Genomic DNA, 18773 nt, shown 5'->3' with positions numbered 1-18773 from the left:
CCTCTAAGAGGCTCACACACACTATTGTTGCGTTCAAGGGCTCCTCATGAGCTCCGTCATCTCACGACGCAAAAACATCACACTATAAGGGCGTTGCATGGGTGCCTACATAACTTCCCCCCACACTTTCATGCTGTTTTATTTTATCTAGTGTTATTTATCGTATTATTTCTATTATAATATTATTGTTATAATAATATATAATAATAGGCAATAATAATAATAATTATAATAATATAGTAATAATTATTATTTATAAAAAGTATGGTTATATAGTGCTGCTGGCTCGCTATACACTTACACATACACTCACATACCTACACTTTTTATACTACTGTCCATACTGTATATACTAACCCAGACCTGGGCATTGTACGGCCCGCGGGCCACATCCGGCCCTTTGGCCGGCCCTGTGCGGCCCGCGTGAGGACAATCGTAAATTATAACAGATATGAAAAAGTATATATATATATTTTTTAACAGCACCCTTTTCAAAATAAAAGCAACACCATTGTATTGCGTGCATGGTGTAAGTAACTTTCCAACTGTGTTGCTATTATTGAACAGCTGAACAGCTACAAGTGATGCTGGCCGGCTAGCCCTCATAATGTCCGCTCACGCCAAAATAAGAAAGATTGATACAGAATGCCGCGTTTTCAAGAAGACATGGACTGCTAAGTATTTATTTACAGAAGTCAAAGGTAAAGCCGTGTGCTTAGTTTGTGGTGCGCAGCTCGCTGTGTTCAAGGATTACAATTTGAGTCGCCGTTCAAGAGCTTGTCTGATGAAGAGCGGGAAAAGGAGTCGGGTGCTTTGCTAACTAAACTGTAAAACCAACAAGGCCTTTTTGAGAGCTGCGATGTACGTGAGTGACACTGCCCAACTACTCATCTTCCTACGTGGGATAACTAAGGACTTCCAAATCACGTAGGAGCTGGCAGCCATGAAATGAAATAAAAGGGACAACAACATGGAGTGATGTGTTCACGGAGGTAAATGCATGTGTGGACAAGTTGGGACTGAAACAAGCTGGCAGGCATGACAACGGATGGTTGTCCAAATCTGACTGGGGAACAATGTTGGACTTGTGAAGAGAATGCAGTATGAAGTGACAGAAATGAACCCTGAAAAGAAATTGGTATTTCTGCATTGTATTATACATCAGGAAGTGTTGTGTAAGTCAGTTCTAAAAATTAACCATGTTGTTGATGTTGTTACTAAAATAGTTAACTTCATCAGGGCAAGAGCATTGAATTTACATGCAATGTGGATGATGCACCCAGTGATGTTCAGCTTGAACTCATTGACCTGCAGTCTGACACACTTCTGTCAGAGCACTTTAGGTCAGTCTCACTGCCTGAGTTTTACTCTTCCCTGAAAGAGGAGATCTTTCCACACATGAGGAGACATGCTTAGAAGATTCTGGTCCTCTTTGGATCGACCTACATGTGTGAACAGACATTCTCAGTGATGAAGTTCAACACATCCAGATACAGATCCTCTATCACTGATGATCACCTGTCAGCTGTCCTGCACATATCCACCTCAAACATTCAACCACATTTCAGTGCACTTGTTCAAACTCAAGACAGACTGGATGTTTCTCACTGAACAAGTAAAGTGAACTGAAAAACATCAGAAGCACGTATTGCTTTTTGTATAAAGTTGATTAATTGCTTATCTTTACATACTGTAAAACACATTTTCAGTATTGGTTTGGGAAGATTAACATAATAAAATACTGATGTAATGATTGTTTTTACTGTTTATTACTTCTCTAGGAGTATTTTCCTATTTGACCCACTCCACAATTTCATATATTTATTGGAAGAGAATATCCTTATTCCTTTGATTAATAGCAGCTAATCAAAATATATAATGTATTGCTTTTTACAATGGGAGAAAATTAATATTGAGCAGAATTAAGTTAAATTTATTGTTGATTCGGCACTCCTCGGGTTTCTCATGTGGCCCCTTGTAAAAATTAATTGCCCACCCCTGATCTAACCTATTGATTATTCCTACCATGTCTACTCTATACTGTAGGCCTGCATACCTCCAGTTGTTTATTTTGAATATCATTTCTACTATTAGCATTTCTTGTACTTCCACCTGCACTATATATGTTTATTATATTCAACTAAATTATATATTATATATAAGTGCTGCACATATTGTACTGTTCATACTGTATCTTAGCATAATTCATTACACACTGTTCCTACTTTATATATCCAGCATATTCATATCTTCCCTTTTTTGTTTATTTAACATTATTATATACTATTCATTTTGTATGTATTCTGTACATTACTCTGCACTTTACTGCTTTCACACTTCTGATCAGATGCTAAGCTGCATTTTATTGTCTCAGTACGTAACTTGTAACTGTGATACATGAACGTTAACTACTGCACAAACAACATTTTTGGTGCTGTTAAGTTGCCATTTGAAGATGTTAAAAAGTGTGCCACCTATGAATTAAATGAGGTCTAACCCACACAGCATCTGTAGGAATAATGACTGGCCTAACATTGCACAAGACTCCCACCAACACATGACAGCTGCCTGATAATCGAATCATTAATTAATGATTTAGGACTACAATAATAAATGCTTTTAAAAAAACGTTATTACATTACAGTTCATTTAGCTGATGCTTTTGTCCAAAACGACTTACAATAAGTGCATCATAACAATCATGAGGATACAACTCCGAACAGCAAGAATCTTGGAAGTACATTAGCTTCAAATAGGTGAAATCATTTAAGTGCAGAACTGATTTTTTTTCGCCTTTTATTGACTAAGGTGCTGTTGGAACAGGTGGATTTCAGTCTGCGGCGTAAGGTGTGAAGGCTCTCCGTGACTTTACTTGACTTTGTTAATTCATTATTTAAATGCTAATTCATCAATTTTTTATAGCTTTTCAAAAATGTGTCATACTATTAATTTGTATTAATAAAACACTGTAAACGTCTATGGTCAATGCTCTACAAACCACTGTGGGTCAGGGAAACAAGCGCTCCTCATATAAATTGTAGGATTTCCGATTGTACGTAAAAGCACCATACGCCATTTCGCATGCGCGCTTCAAAGCAACTGAACTGCAGACCGGTCCATTATTAGCCTAGTGTTGACGCCATTTGAGCTTTCATTGTGTATTAAATCGCCTCGAATATGACGTCGGCTACAAGCATTACACATTAGCCTGTTTATAAAAAGCAGATCTAAGGATTTAGTGGTCATAATGATCTGAAGAGGGGGTTTACAGCCGAGTCTTTCCGACATGTCTGATCATTCATTCAAAACCATTCCCGTATGATTAGTCTGTGACGTGGAGGTTGTGCAGCGCAGGGGGAACTACAGTGTTACACATGGTCGAAAGCAGCCTTTTACTTGACACCTTCATATTAAAAATGACTTAAAACACAATTAACTTAACAGCCCCTACACTGAAGATCAGACGTAGGGGTAAGATATTATCAGAGAAATTACTAAAACTATGAAATACTGATTTCAGTAAAATTATAAATAACGATGAATGAATTTGTCAATAACCTCTGGTGGATAAACTATGGAGAAGAAACACTATGTAATGTATCGGCTGACATCTATTCCAACACCTATCTACAATAAAGTTGTGTGGGCCACTATATCAGATCCGATTTATTGGTCTAGCTGTAATATAAACAACTTTATAACTAAAGAAAAATTATGTTGTAGTCTATCTGTAACTCTCATTTGGATTAAGTAGAACATTACCAATGTAATAATTTACCACTATTATAATTTCAGTTCAGTGCAATTTTCATTTGGTTTAGTCCCTTCCTTTAATTGTTATGCATATTGTGACCTTGAACATACACTTTATTAAAAATGTTGCAGAAATTGAAAAAGGTTTCTCACATAGATGTATAAAGAGATTTCACCACAAATAAGGGCGGGGGATAAACCGAGCATGCGCACAGCCCACTCTTCCTCGGTTCTTCCTCCAAGTGAAGTATGGTGGGCGAAGCGCGCCGGGCCGTAGTAGGTTAAATAACGTGACTTCGAAAACCGCACACAAGTTCATAAGGTTGAGCAACATTTCATGGAAGATACTGGTAAGATCCGAAAAAATATTTGTATTCATTAAATTGTTGTAATGTGACTTTAATCGTGGAAATTTAACCAGCTAACGCTAGCTACTAGTAGTAACGGTAGCTAGGGAAATTGTCGACGTTAGCCAGCTAGCGAACGTGGAGAAGCTGTCGGTGCCGACTATTAACTGGAGATGGAGGCAAATACGTAGCACGTTGTAGTTACAGTCAGCATAAGGTGAACGGGATTGTAAAGTAATCCATAACCATTGGGTTCATTTAATGTCAAAACGTATGATCCTGGTAAGCTACAATATGTAGTTAATTTATTGCTAATATAAAGGCTAACGCCAACCTTTGGTCACTTAAGTGCTGTTATACTTTCCAGGAAATAGATGGGAGTCAAAGTTAGGCCCAAGTTGAGATTGAACTTTGACTATGCAAACAATCTCCCGGCTGCAACAGGGCCTCAAACCCCAAACAAGGCTAAAGCTAACATTATTCGATTTCGACGGAACACGTACTTTAGTTAACATTTGCTATTAAGTGAAGGAACTACGCGTGATGTTTACCGAAGAAGACGATCACGTGGATACATTATTTTTAGTAGCTATATAAAAGGGTTTAAGCTAAAGCTGGCGTCTGTTTTAATGTTAGAACAAGGAAGTATCCTGTAGCACCAGCTGCGTCTTCTACCCGGTGGCCTTTTTTGGTGTAAAGCTAACTTACTAAGTTAACATAAACTTAAATCTGCCTAGAACTGGTAATTAATTAGTCGTAAAGTCTACAACATGTTACAAATATCGAAACGAAGCTATTTAAAACTTATCAAAGTCCGATGTGATGGCCTAAATGTGCTTGTTTTGTCTAATCAGCAGTCCAAAACCCAAATATGTATAAGTTATGTAAGTACTGCAAAGAAAATCAGAAATTCCTCATGTTAAGGAAGCTGAAACTAAAAAATATTTGCAAATTTTCCTCCGAAAATTACTGAAAGTTTTACTGAGTTGCTTATCAAAATAGACACATATTAGCAACTTTCAACTAGTCGTTACAGCTCTAGTGATAATCCAACCTGCTTTTCAACAGGCCTGCAACTCTCAGGCGACAAGGTTATTGGAATGCTGGACACTGAGTCCCCTGCCATGGACAGCAATGGGGATGCCTTTCTTCCTGACCTTCCTGTTCTAGGCCAAACTGCGAACTGGTCACCAGACCAGGTTACTCCCGAGCCACTCACCAATATCTTGCCTGAGGACTCTGATGAGTCCCAGGATGTTCCGGGGGAACAGCATCAACCCAACGAGCAGATGAATTCCACAGAGCTGGGATCTGTAGAGAAGGCTGTGGAGCAGTTTCAGATTGCCAGTGCTCAGCTCTTCCAAGAGGATCAGCCACCACCACCACCTCCCCCTCCACCTCCACCACAGCCTGCAGAAGAGTCGGAGCAGCCTTTACAACATAATGCAGACTTCGGAGAGTCTGATCAAGACAACCAGGAGATGAGTGTAGAGCCAGAAGCTGCTGTGCAGGATGGTAGTCAAGGTAACCAATCTGCCCATCAAAATGACTGACATCAAGAAAGTGTTACGCAACCACTGATAATATGGTCATTTGGCTTTGATACCATTTCCCAGACATGTTTTCTGTGATTGCAACTAATGCACATCTTAGTTAAATTTCAGTATAAATGCAAGCAAAAAAACAGCTGTGCTTTTCAGAAATATGATTATGGGGTGTTTGAATTTCCGGTTACGAATCAGTGTTGCCCTGTTTGTATTGATGCTTTTAGAGAGTCTCATATTTCTATATACAATTCCTCCTTTTGCCTTTTTATATTATAAAAACTCATAATGCCCTTTCATGATTTCTTGATAACTTCGCCAGATGGAACTGAAGCACCACAGGTGACCGAGGATGGCATGGAGCTGGAAGAACCACCCAAAGAGACCACACAAGAGTCAACTGTTCCTGCAGAGCCGGAGCCAGAGCCGCCCAGTGAGTTTGAAAAACTCTTCAAAGGATGCGAGGACAACCCAGAAGACTTCAATGGTTGGGTCTACCTGCTGCAGTATGTGGAGCAAGAGGTAAGCAAAGACATTCAGATTAAATCAAATTGAACAGAAGGAATATTATACTAAATGGGAAATGGTAACATAATCAATCTTTTTGCTGGTCTCTCTTGCAGAATGACCTTCCAGCTGTGAGAACCTCATTTGATGTATTCTTCCTACGCTACCCCTACTGCTATGGCTACTGGAAGAAGTATGCTGATATTGAAAAAAAGCATGAGAATATACAGGTTGCAGAAGAGGTAAACATATTTCGGACTCACATTTTTTTCTTTCTTTTCTTTAGTTTTCTTACCTTTTACCAGTTGGACTGTTCTGTCATAGTCCTTATTTTATATCCCTTTATTATAGGAGTATACCGACTCAAGACCATGTAGTTGTACCTTAGTCTTTTAGAGACGGCAAACACCAACTGTTAAAGGCATTAACAAGAGGGGCAAAAAGAGCTGCTTGAATCAATAAAATAAAAATAATTCCAGCCATTGACAGATTTCGTTGTGTTTTGTCTCTCCCAAGGTATACAGAAGAGGCTTGCAGGACATCCCTCTCAGTGTGGATCTGTGGCTGCATTACCTGACCTTCATCAAAGAAAACTCAGACCTGAGTGATCCAGAGACAGAGGGACGCATTCGAGCGTAAGTAAAAGACTTTAATAGTATTTTCTTTTGTAATGGGACATATTTGGAAGCAGAATCTCATTGTGACTATTTCTTTTGTGTAAATGATTTAATTTAACCAAACATTTGATGAGACAACAAGTAGTTGCATAAGATTCACAATCTTTCCTATTACTTTTTACTATTAGTGCCTATGAACATGCAGTGCTTGCAGCAGGCACAGACTTCCACTCAGACCGTCTGTGGGAATCCTTCATCAACTGGGAGACCGAGCAGGAGAAACTGGCTAACGTCACCGCCATCTATGACCGCATCTTGGGTATCCCAACCCAACTGTATTCGCAGCACTTGCAGAGGTACGGGAAATCAGAATTAAAACTGCTTGCAGTCATGTTGCGTCTCTTTCTATCAGGTCCTTAGTTATACTTCAGAGACACAGGTACTCTGTATTTGAAGAAAGAGATTTTTTACATTGTTGTACATTATTTTGCATTGACCCTCTCTTTGTAGTACTCGCAACACAAACCTGAGAAGTTTCTTCTTTCTAGAAGCCATTTTGACTAAAATAACACCTACATATAACAATATTTGAAACCTTTTTATTTGAGTTTTAATCCCATTTACTGGTTTTTAATCTTTGCAGGTTTAAAGATCATGTGCAGAACAACAACCCCAAACACTTCCTGTCAGAAGAGGAGTTCATTCAGCTGAGGCTCGAGCTCTCTAAAGCCAGCCTGTCGGCGATGATCTGCGATACTGAAGAGACGCCTACTGCTCAGGAGGAGTTACCACCGGGTACAGAGGACCTTGCGGACCCTGCTAAGGTATAAATCCACTTGCCTCCTTCAGGGGAGATGCATTAACAGTAGCACCGCATGCAGGCGTTAGCAGGAGCTTGCCTGCTCTCCATGATGAGAAAGCTTTGTTCAGGTTTGAAGAGGTGTCTTTATGTCAGCAGCCAAGCCAATGAATGCCAGGGGGGATTCAAGTTGGCATCAGGGACTCGCCCTAAAACTAAAAGGATCAACTGAGGCCCAGCACCTGCACCCAGAGGCTGATATGCAGGGTGCATACATACCTCCCCCCTCCACAGGCTTCTTGTCTCTGGCAAGCTCATGGTGATGTAAATCCTTGGCTGCAGGACTAGCAGTTTCTACATCAAGTGGAGAATTGGGTGAGAAATACCTGAGGGTGGTGACCATGTATTTCTTTTTTTGTGTCTTTATGTAGAGAGTGACGGAGATCGAGAATATGCGCCACAAGGTGAACGAGGTTCGGCAGGAAGTGTTCAACCACAACGAACATGAAGTCAGCAAGCGCTGGGCCTTTGAGGAAGCGGTATGTGTTTGGGTTTCTCCACAGCAATGTTAAAGTGGCAAAAATAGAAATGTTGTTTTGCTTTAACTTATCATTATGATAAGAATGTTGCTTGCACAATATAATGACACCTTGTAATTCAATTACATGCTATTCTGTCTGCTTCCGGGTCGCGATCTCCTGTATATAAATGAAGGCTTGGTTTACAGCACACAAAAGGGGCATAGTGCTTGAGTGTTACCTATAATTATGAAGGTAATAAAATAATAAGTTTGAACTAAGACTGCTAACTCTTTATAACTCCCACATTGTCAAGGCAGCACATTACAGCTACACTCCTTCTGCTCTTACCTTTCACAATAAAAGCCCTAGATGCATCACTGCTTACCAGAGAGAATTTTACTAAGAGGCAACTAAACAAAGTAGTTGTTTCTACTAGGCTATATCAGAAAGTAACTAAACCTGCCTACTTCTTAATACTACCAGGTTTGTAGTTCAATTTAGGATTCTTAAATTGTAGTTGTTTCTTGCTTTAAACTAGAGACAGGCTGCTAGCGGTAGCCATTTTGCTAACAATATGTGAACAACTAGATCAATAATCTTGTTCATATGCAAATTAATGAACAGAAAATGTTATCGGTGTCTCTGTTGCACAGTTTGGAAAGTATCTCTGAAGAAAACTGAAGCGATGGTTGTCTTTGCCACAGTGGCACCAACAATAACACCATTTGGGAACGCAAGGGGGGGGTTCCACTTTTAATTGTTGGAAATGGGTTCTTTCTTTTTAGTCTTTCACATTGTAAAACAAACATTTATTGTGTTTTATTTCAGATTAAGAGACCATACTTCCATGTCAAAGCCTTAGAGAAGAACCAGCTGAACAACTGGAAGGAGTACCTGGACTTTGAAATTGAAAATGGGACTCCGGAGCGCGTGGTCGTTCTTTTTGAACGATGCCTCATCGCTTGTGCACTCTACGAAGAGTTCTGGACCAAGGTAATGTGACCTTTTTAACCTCTCTCTCACTCCCGCTACCTCCCTGCACTTCCCCACCAACGTTGATATCACATCGACAGTAAATCGTCCTGCACTCTTCTTTGCGTGTAACGTTGATATGTGACTGTATCTGTTGTATTAGGGGATGGCCAGCTTGCCACACAAGATTTGACTGCAGCATTTGCCAACTACTACGTTGCATCTTCTTCGTCTCCCACTACCTTACAGAAACTTATCTAATTGGTTCCATGAAGGTGCTGATGGGTTTACACAGAAAATTTCTAAAAACGATCTTGTCAATGAAGAAATTCACTGTTTCTGTCAACTGAAATTTTAGGTTTAAAATGTGTTGTCTCTTTTGCCTTTCTCCTCTGTTCTTTTTCCTCTGTCCTCTCCTGCATTTCTTCCAACTCGCTGTCTCTTTTTCACTCTGAAGTATGCAAAATATCTAGAGGGCTACAGCACTGATGGTGTGAGACATGTCTACAAGAAAGCGTGTACCATCCATATGCCCAGGAAACCAGCCATCCACCTGCTGTGGGCTGCCTTTGAGGAGCAGCAAGGTAATGGGCACTCTTTCAAACCAACATGCAAATTGAACACAATCAAATTATCAAGGAATTCTATTTTTTTTTTATTTCATTTATGGGTATATTGAAATTATTATTTTTCTTTGCCCAGGTAATGTAGAGGAGGCTCGTGGCATCCTGCTGTCCCTGGAGGTAGCAGTCCCAGGTCTGGCCATGGTGCGCCTTAGGAGGGTCAGTCTTGAGCGTCGCCATGGTAACTTGGAAGAAGCGGAGGCCCTGTTAAGGGAGGCCATGGAGTCGGCGAAGAATGCTACTGAGACATCGTTCTATGCTGTGAAGCTGGCCAGGCAGATGATGAAGGTGCAGAGAAGTCTGAGCAAGGCCAGGAAAGTGCTGCTGGATGCCATTGAAAAAGACCAGGTGAGCACTGGTCCATTCAGTCTCATGCATAGTCGTCATCATGGTGAACTTAAATAGCCAGCAAGCCCTTATTAAATCATGAACAATTGCCATGTGGCAGTGTTTGGACTGAAAAAAGCCATGTAGTAAAAGTAATTAATAATGTGGGTGACGGTCCTCTACAGTCCAACACACTACCAAGATAATCTAATCCACTCTTCTCTGAATTACTGCTGCACTATATAGGCGGCCTCAAATCAGTAAAAGTGTTTCCTTCCCTAAATGTTTCATGTTTGCATTTATGTAACTTGCAAGAATAGCGTATATTCTACCAGTTAACAGATTTTATATTGAAATTTGGAGACGCTTTACTTGAATGAAGTTAAGTTGTGCAGAAATATGAACAGCTATTCAGTTGGTTTTAAGAGAAACTGGAGTCTGTATGCAATAAAAGTAAATTGTACCGCTTTCCACTATGGCTGTATTGCACTACTTGTGAGGTGCACACTAATATTTTTTTTGTGGCTTTGCAGACTAGTCCAAAGCTCTATCTAAACCTGCTTGAGCTGGAATATAGTGGAGACGTGATGCAGAATGAGACTGAGATCTTGGCTTGTTTCGACCGGGCCCTGCAGAGCCAGATGTCCCTTGAATCCCGCCTTCTCTTCTGTCAGCGCAAGGTGGAGTTCCTCGAGGACTTTGGCAGTGACATCAATGTGTACGTTTTTTTTGTTACTTTAAAATGGAGTAATGGCTAAAATAAAATGTAATTTCCTTTTTGTTGTGTTTTGATATTGAATGTTTCATTATTTTATATCTTTTAGGCTTGGGGCTGCATATGAGGAACTACAGAAACTACAGAAAGAAAGTGAACCCACGAAGAGGAAGGCCGAGAACGGCTATGACAGGTGGATAATGGAACGGGGCTTGGGACACATCAACACAACATTATTTTCATGTCTTCAAGTAACTTTCCAATTAAGGATAAGATTAGTAGCGGCCAACTAAGTGTTCTATAGTTAACCAGCTTTATTTCTTGGTGAACTTCTTTACAAAGGAATTTTACTGACTTGAAAGTTTTTGTCTCCAGCTCTCAGGAGCCTGAATCCAAGAAACAGCGTGTGGACGACGCCTCAGGTGTCGCAAACACAGAGACGGACGCAACGGCAAACAACTCTGCATACAACAGCTGGTACCAGGTGGGTTTCTTATCTGAGCAGTTGATGGCTTAATTTTAGTTCATGTCAAGCAAGTATGGCCATTTACAGAAGTTGTTCTTGTGTGTATTTTCTAGTACATATTTTGATCAACATGAACTGACGAAAGCACGCTAAAGTTAAAGTCCCAGTAAAACGAAAATTAAAAGCGTCATTAGCTTCTTTACTGTGACGTATTCTCCAGAAATATTTGAGCGGTGTAAAGTAGCAAGAGGGATTCGATTCATTCCTTCACATTAATCATTGAACCGCTAAAAGGCTAAAACGTACGCACAGAACTGTGGCACGCACACTTCCCTTGTCGCTAAAAGATGCAGATTGATTGATTGATTGATGTCATATTATTGGTTGAAATGGGTTGGTACTAGCTTACATAAGCACACGTCAATGGTTTACAGGAAGAAAATATGCTTTTGATATACAAATATGAAGAATTATTGGCACATATTGTTTAAATATGTGCACAATATGACCTGGGATGTGATCTTAAAGGGTTAGTCGTGTTTCATTTTGCCTTCACTTTAAGCTCATGGTTTTGCTAACCCTTTGAACTCTGCAATAGAAATGGTCTGCATTGTTTTTTTTACTCATTGTGCTGTCAATTCTTGGAGTATCTTCAAATGCTTCATATCCCTAACATCTGCACAACCTAAGCTAAAAGGTTAGTCAATAAACCATAAAAAATGATAACTGTATTGAAATGGTGTAACAAACTACAATAAATAAAACAATCCGACATGCTTTTCATCAAATAAACACAAAATATATTGTCCAAAAGATTTTGGAATGTAGAAACATGGACAAAATATTTCCTCTCACTCAGATTTGCACCGGATGTAAGGTAATGATGTCATCACAGGCGTACAACGTGATGAATTGAAAGATAAAAGCCTGAATGTTTTTTGTTCAAGATCGATTTTAACAGGATGGTGTTTTTTAAAGGGTGAAGCCTGTTGCTTGTGCTTGTGGCTCAACATTATTCTCTTTCCCTCCTTTACAGCAACAGTACGGCGGTTGGGGACAAAACTCCTGGGGACAGTACAACCAATATGCCCAGTATAACCAGTACTACCCCCCTCCCCCCACATGATGGACAAAATCCCGACATGAAAATGGAGACTCAGAGGAAAGCTTCCTTTCTGACCTGCCTATACCTCTGAACAGAGCTACTTAATGTGATGTCATGGAGATTTCAATCAGACCACAGAAAGTGATTTGTCCCTTCTTTCTGGTTTAAATTGTGCTAATCAGTTAAACTTTGTAGCTATTGGTTGGAATATAATACACTTAGCCCTCCATGACGTCATGTTGATCAGTCATGTTGTTTAAAAAAACATTCATGGATTAATTGGCCCATTCATCATCTCCAACACTGGCTGCTTTTTTGGGTTCTTTAATGCATGTTATTTGTGAAGGCAGATATATTATTTCTTGTGTGATTAAAGCTTCTTAATTTTTTAGATTGGATGACTTAGTTTGGTCTTTTTCTTTGTGATTTAAGATTTAAACTTGTAAAGGAGGCTTTCATTGATGTACCTCTGAGTTGTTTTTCTCCATCCCCAAACTGAAAGATTTTTGATGTCATGGTTATGTTTCCAGTAAGAAAATGAACAGTTCCTCCTTTTTTTATTTTGACTTGATTTCATAATAAAGAGATTGATATCCTAAACTGTCTCTCATTGATTTCCTCATCTTTTCAAATCCTTAATGGCTCAGGGTATTGATACAGAACTCATGAGCTGTTTAAAGGCATAATACACAATCGATTATGTAATTAGTACAGGAAGAACATGAATGAAATATTCTTTATGTTCACAAGTACCAAGACAATGCAACCTAATAGTTGATTAAAAAACCCCACTATTTATCTGTATGAATAGTGACTTGGTGAAATGTAAAGCCAAATATGCTCTATAAAGCCTCTATTAAACATCGTACGTCTTTGATCTTTTTCTACTTCTTTGTCAAGTGAAGAAATGAATCCAGTTTGAAACTAATATAATGCCAAAATAAACCGATGTTCAAGCCACAGCTCCTTTAAAATGACCTTGTTGATCGGAACATCTAATGTTTGCGTCCTAACGTTCCAGAAGTTTATGAAGCTTTGTGCTGTTTTAATGAAACATGTCAAATAACGCAATGTACAATCCAACAATTGTTTCTTCAATAACTCCAGCACCATGCTCCAAAGCGTGATGGGCGTGGCCATTGCTTCCGACGTGGCTACGTGATTTCCGCACATGCGCGTTTTTGGCCCTTAAACAGCCCTTTTTATGCCTAGCGTTGATCGACTAGCATCAAACGAGGTAAGGCCTGTGGAGTTATAGTGAAAAACCCTTATTATGTAAAACCCTGATGTCTTTTCTATTGCGAATAATGCACCTATGTCATCATGTATCTCAAGTTATGCTTTCTTTGAACAGTTACGACACATTTCATGTGTTTTTAAGTGGCTTTATGAAACGCGTGCCCCATGCGGCTAGTTAAGCTAGCATAGCACTAGCAAGCTACCGATAGATACGAGGCTGCTCCAGCTCCCGGCATGTTGATTTGCACTGCTTCTCGTCAATTTTCAACCTTAACGTTTTTTTGACTAGGTATACTTTGTTAGTGTATTTCCACGTTAAAGTTGTTTATCAATGGACCAACGTGGCGGGATTGGTGGCCAATGTTTGCTGTCACAAATACTTCCTACGCCACTAGCTGATTTTAGAGTGAGGGAAGTTTTAACATCAAATCAAACAGATGATATCTTGCAACTGTTCATTGTGGGACATTTACACAGAAACAATTTTGCACCTGACAATGTCCCTACACGAACATATTTATGGAAAGATGTAACGTTATCCTTGTATATGTCTGATAACATTGACTTTTCTTTTTACTGGGAAATGTATTGTTTGGTATCTACAATAACTAACTATAATAAAGACTTAAATAATTATATATTCGTCAATTAGATGACTGCAAAATATATTCATGAATACAAAATTTGCCTAAATCTTTACTTTAATGTTAAAAAATGAACATACCGTACTTTAAAACGATGTATTTGTTTGTGTTTTCTGTATTAATAACTTTCTATGGTGAATATAGAATTATTAAAAGATGACAAATCTGAGTTCTGCTGTAGTACTTTTGTTAATGACTAAAGTTGCTTTGCCCTGTGGTGTTTTTTCTTGCAGCATCAAGATGCAGCTCTTCTTGCGTTCCCAGAGCACACACACCCTTGAGGTGACTGGCCAGGAGACAGTTGGACAGATAAAGGTAAAAATCTACACGTTTGAATACACCTGACCTATGATCTTGAAGTAATCATAACTTGAGTGCAACAGTGTTTTCAGTTATCTACATTAACCCTAGTAGTGATTTCACGTGGATGAGGATTTGATTTTAAAAACGCTTATTCTTTGGTGTGTCACAGGCCCATGTTCAGGGTCTGGAGGGTCTCCTGGTTGAGGATCAGGCGCTGTTCCTTGCTGGGTGCCCACTGGAGGATGATGCCTCCCTGGCATCCTGTGGTATCTCAGAGAACTGCACCCTTGAAGTAGCTGGCAGGCTGCTGGGAGGTCAGTACACAGATGCAACACAATACTGTTTGTGTTGTCTAGTCTTGTGTTTAAATTTAGATGATTTGTTCACTCATCCCCCAAAGACACTGAGGATACAAGTCGAAAGCCAGTGTTTCCTGTTGGGAACAACAAATCATTCGGAATGAGCTTGTGACAAACTTAGATATGTCTTGGTTTACTGCTGGCTGTCACGATAACCCAAACATTATATTTAAGATCAAGATGGATGAATACACATTTATTTAGTTTTTATTAGACAATGGCTCCCATGTTGGTCTGTTTAACCTTTACTGTTGTCCTCCTCAGGTAAGGTTCACGGCTCTCTGGCCCGTGCCGGAAAAGTGAGGGGACAGACACCCAAGGTAAGGTTTTAAGCTATTGCAACACCTTGTGTTCCAGTATAATAGAAACTTATTTTTTCACATATACTTAACTGACCTCATGAACGCATGTATAGCATTAAGAATACAATAAGCTTGTGTGTCTGTTTGATGAGCTGGTCAACAAGCATAAATTATGCCTCTTCTCACGTCGTCCAGGTTGAAAAGCAGGAGAAGAAAAAGAAGAAGACTGGCCGCGCTAAACGTCGCATCCAGTACAACCGGCGCTTTGTGAACGTGGTGCCCACCTTCGGAAAGAAGAAGGGACCCAACGCCAACTCTTAAATGCCCAAAAAGAGAAACATGATCACCACCCATCTGGTTTTACCTGGTTAAATGTTATCCTTCTGTACAGAATAAATTTGGCTTTGGGAAAAAAAGAGTCTGTGTGGTGTATCCTTCAATTAAGTGATTTCCTTACTATTTGCCTGTAAAGAATTACTTGATTTGCAGTCATCCGCTGTAAATTTGACTAGTGAGATGGCATGCCAATTAACTTGACCAGAACATACAGTAAATCTGGCACTGTAGCTTATACCAGAACAGGATATTCTTGATGTTTCACCTAATGGGATTTTCCTCTACCCAATGACAATTGTCATCCAAACTTATGTAGTTGTAAAACTAATTGGTCACTTGATGAAATGAAAACCACAAAGTGTTTAGTCTCTGAAACAGGTTTATTTATCATTTACATTGTACATGCAAAAGAACAAAAACAAAATGCAGAGAATAAGGTTTCAGGGTGTCTCATTATGTACATTATTGACAAGCCATCACATTTTGGCCAAAACTAAACGCTGCAATAAATGGTTATCGTTTCTTGTATCGTGGTGATGAATGAGACAAAGTAGGAACAGAATGTTGAACTCCATATGCCATTTTAACTTGATTCTTTACAGCAAGGCCATGAGTATATTTTTCAAGGCAATCGCCAGTTAATCCACAGCAACCAGCTCGACCTCGAAGATCAGTTTTGCATTAGGTGGAATTCTGGTAACTGGAGTTAAGGAGAAGATGGCAGTCAATGTAAAATGAAAATGTATCAGATCAAATTACAGCAGCAGTACAGGAAAATCAAGAAATGAACTGAGACTCGCCCCAAAACAAGTTACAGCCGCACAATACAATACCTGATGTAGGCAGTAAATGTTTTAAAACATACAACTAAAATCATATTACTTTATACATTTACATGACTGAAGCACAAAACCAGCAGAAAGGATACTTTGAGTCGGGGAGTCCCTTCCTTCCGTACGCCCATTCTGGTTCAATCTCCAATCGCGATGTTTCGCCCTTGCTCATCGTCAGAATGCCCTCATCCCACTGTGAAAGTAAAGGAATACTAATGATTACATGCAGTGGAGGAGAAGTGTCATAAGCAGGATCTGACAGAAGTTCTGTTGCAGAGAAAAATACATCAGAATCACTTACTCCTCTGATGACTCTGCCCAGGCCAACTTTGAAGCTCAGGGGTTTAGTTTGCTTCTTCTTTCTTGCCGCTGCAGAGAGAAAACAGTACAAGATACTGATAATATCTATCTATAACCATAAAGGATAACTGCTATTATAGTATAAATGACTAATTTACAATATTTTGGGTGGAGTATCACTTTAAGATGCCATACTTGTGGGAATATTGGTGTCGAAGACGGTTCCATCCTCCAAGCTACCAGTGTACCAGCAGCTCACATTCTCGCCCTTCTTGGGGAAGTTGGTCTTGTCCCCTTTCTTCAGCACTGACTTGGTGTACTTGGGCGGACCCTGAGAAAAGCAATGCAGGAGCTGTTAATTGTAGTTTGTATAATTATGTACAATGCAAAACGTGACAAATCAAAATCCTGTCAGCAGCATCCTCATAAATTCAACACTCTAGACCAGTACCTCGTCCACAACCTCTGTTGGTAGTTCTTTGGGCTTATCTTCAAGTTTCACAGATTTAACGTGCTCGGTCACATCTTCAATTGGTTCTGTGCCTTTAAACCTCTGCAAATGACAAAGAATGCATCAAACACAAATTGCTTTTTTTTTTTTTTTATAAATGTGAGCCAACCCACACAGTTTACATCAACCCCACAGATGCAGTGGCACTTTGTACAACATCAAGTCATTATCACTTACTTTGCTCTCAAAGAGCTGGTTGTAGGCGATAATCAGTTGTTCTTTCTTTGCTGTTTTAGCAACATTTTTTATGTTTCCTAGCAGCTTGTGCTCATTGAGAAACTAAAAAGGAAGCAAAAGCAGTTACAAGGAGAAAGTTAGCAGATGATAACTTTGTTGCACCATCATGTGCGTGTTCTGGCTAAATAAATGGTTTCCATTACGGCTAACAAAATCACGGTTATCAGAAATGTTAAATGCAGCAGTTTCAACTGCTGGTCAGACGAAATAACGAGTTATTGCTTATATCTAAACAGTGCAGAACTCTTTTGTAATAATATGACTCTGTATTGTTGTACATTCTGCCTTGCTAGATGCTAAAACACAGCAGCCTTCCTGATGTGGCTACGCTAAGCTAACCACGCAGCATGCTGCATTTCAGAGTGAGCGTTAATATTTTAACCTGCAGATATTCAACCTAAAATCACAAAGAGACTCATGCAATAAACATACCGAGTGTGCTGCATTGTCCTGAATGAACTTTATAAGGTCTTTTTTGGGCAAATCATCACTTTTGAGCTGCTCATCGCTCCACTCCCGTGTTGGTTCATCCGCCATTTTGAGAGGCGAACTAGTTAAATTTGACCCTCCTGGCGTATCTTAAAACCTGCAGACTTTTTGTTTTATCATTAACCCTTATGATGCCACCACTCTATTATACATTTTAATTTATCATGGATTATAAGGCGATATCCTGTACGATTTAGTAAGAAACAAAAATAAAACAGTGAATTGCACTGCTCCCCCCCAAAAAAAACAATTAGTATTTGAGCGAGTTACATTACATCTCTCCAACGTGTGTCCTGCCACCCAGTGGACAAATACAAGAATGCATAAATAGATCTACACTTTGCAGTGGGAGATATTATACTGTATTATACTGTGAACTAAAAAGTTCACACATTAGGAGAAAATAAATGTAAAACATTACAAAGTGACAGAAATAGATTTTTAGTGAAGAACTGGATTCTTTATCAAATCCAACATCTGGCATGCATCTGGAAATAATTTGTCACCAAATGTATGTGCAATGATTGATAGTAATATGTAATATGTAAAAGTAGCTTTGTGAAACATAAGTCAATTAAAAATGTCCTTTGTAGGGTTTTCTAGAAAATAAATCATTTGAGTGTCTTGCATTTATTTCATTTGAGGTTGGGGACCATTTGTAATGGCATGTTTATGGCATAGGCCTACAATACTATGACTTTATTTTATGACATAATATACTAAAACATTTTTTATGACATACTTTACTATGACATTTTATGACAAACTGGAGTTGAACGCCAAACAGTTGAGATCACAGCGGACTTCAGGACTTCATCACCATACTGAACAGCACTGTGTCTGCTGTGGAAGCCTTCAGGTTTCTGGGATCCAACATCTGCCAGAACCTTAAGTCGACATACAACATTCATTCAATGACACACT

General features: G+C 39.3%; 3 protein-coding genes across 3 annotated transcripts; 2 read left to right on the top strand and 1 right to left on the bottom strand.

The window, feature by feature from the left end:
* The first annotated feature begins 3967 nt into the window (after positions 1 to 3967).
* Positions 3968 to 12896, top strand: prpf39 (PRP39 pre-mRNA processing factor 39 homolog (yeast)). The gene is made up of 15 exons (XM_029425556.1): positions 3968 to 4103; positions 5169 to 5624; positions 5967 to 6166; positions 6268 to 6393; positions 6668 to 6786; positions 6957 to 7124; positions 7412 to 7592; positions 7999 to 8106; positions 8917 to 9081; positions 9518 to 9644; positions 9763 to 10031; positions 10544 to 10728; positions 10835 to 10918; positions 11101 to 11209; positions 12228 to 12896. Exons 1-15 carry the CDS (start codon positions 4091 to 4093, stop codon positions 12315 to 12317), a joined length of 2400 nt encoding a protein of 799 aa, XP_029281416.1. The 5' UTR covers positions 3968 to 4090; the 3' UTR covers positions 12318 to 12896.
* Positions 12897 to 13455: 559 nt separating this feature from the next.
* faua (FAU ubiquitin like and ribosomal protein S30 fusion a) lies at positions 13456 to 15558 on the top strand. Its single transcript, XM_029425933.1, has 5 exons — positions 13456 to 13533; positions 14413 to 14494; positions 14652 to 14796; positions 15106 to 15161; positions 15339 to 15558. Exons 2-5 carry the CDS (start codon positions 14420 to 14422, stop codon positions 15462 to 15464), a joined length of 402 nt encoding a protein of 133 aa, XP_029281793.1. The 5' UTR covers positions 13456 to 13533; positions 14413 to 14419; the 3' UTR covers positions 15465 to 15558.
* A 282-nt stretch (positions 15559 to 15840) lies between these two features.
* Positions 15841 to 17954, bottom strand: fkbp3 (FKBP prolyl isomerase 3). Its single transcript, XM_029425932.1, has 7 exons — positions 17793 to 17954; positions 17301 to 17402; positions 17064 to 17165; positions 16808 to 16943; positions 16614 to 16681; positions 16408 to 16505; positions 15841 to 16172 (listed from the first exon to the last, which is right to left on the bottom strand). Exons 1-7 carry the CDS (start codon positions 17895 to 17897, stop codon positions 16118 to 16120), a joined length of 666 nt encoding a protein of 221 aa, XP_029281792.1. The 5' UTR covers positions 17898 to 17954; the 3' UTR covers positions 15841 to 16117.
* Positions 17955 to 18773: the final 819 nt, after the last annotated feature.

Source organism: Cottoperca gobio, chromosome 24 (genome assembly GCF_900634415.1).
Source record: "Cottoperca gobio chromosome 24, fCotGob3.1, whole genome shotgun sequence".
Taxonomy (NCBI): Eukaryota; Metazoa; Chordata; class Actinopteri; order Perciformes; family Bovichtidae; genus Cottoperca; species Cottoperca gobio.
Note: the sequence above shows the minus strand (reverse complement) of the source record. Positions and strands in the feature narration are given on the sequence as shown.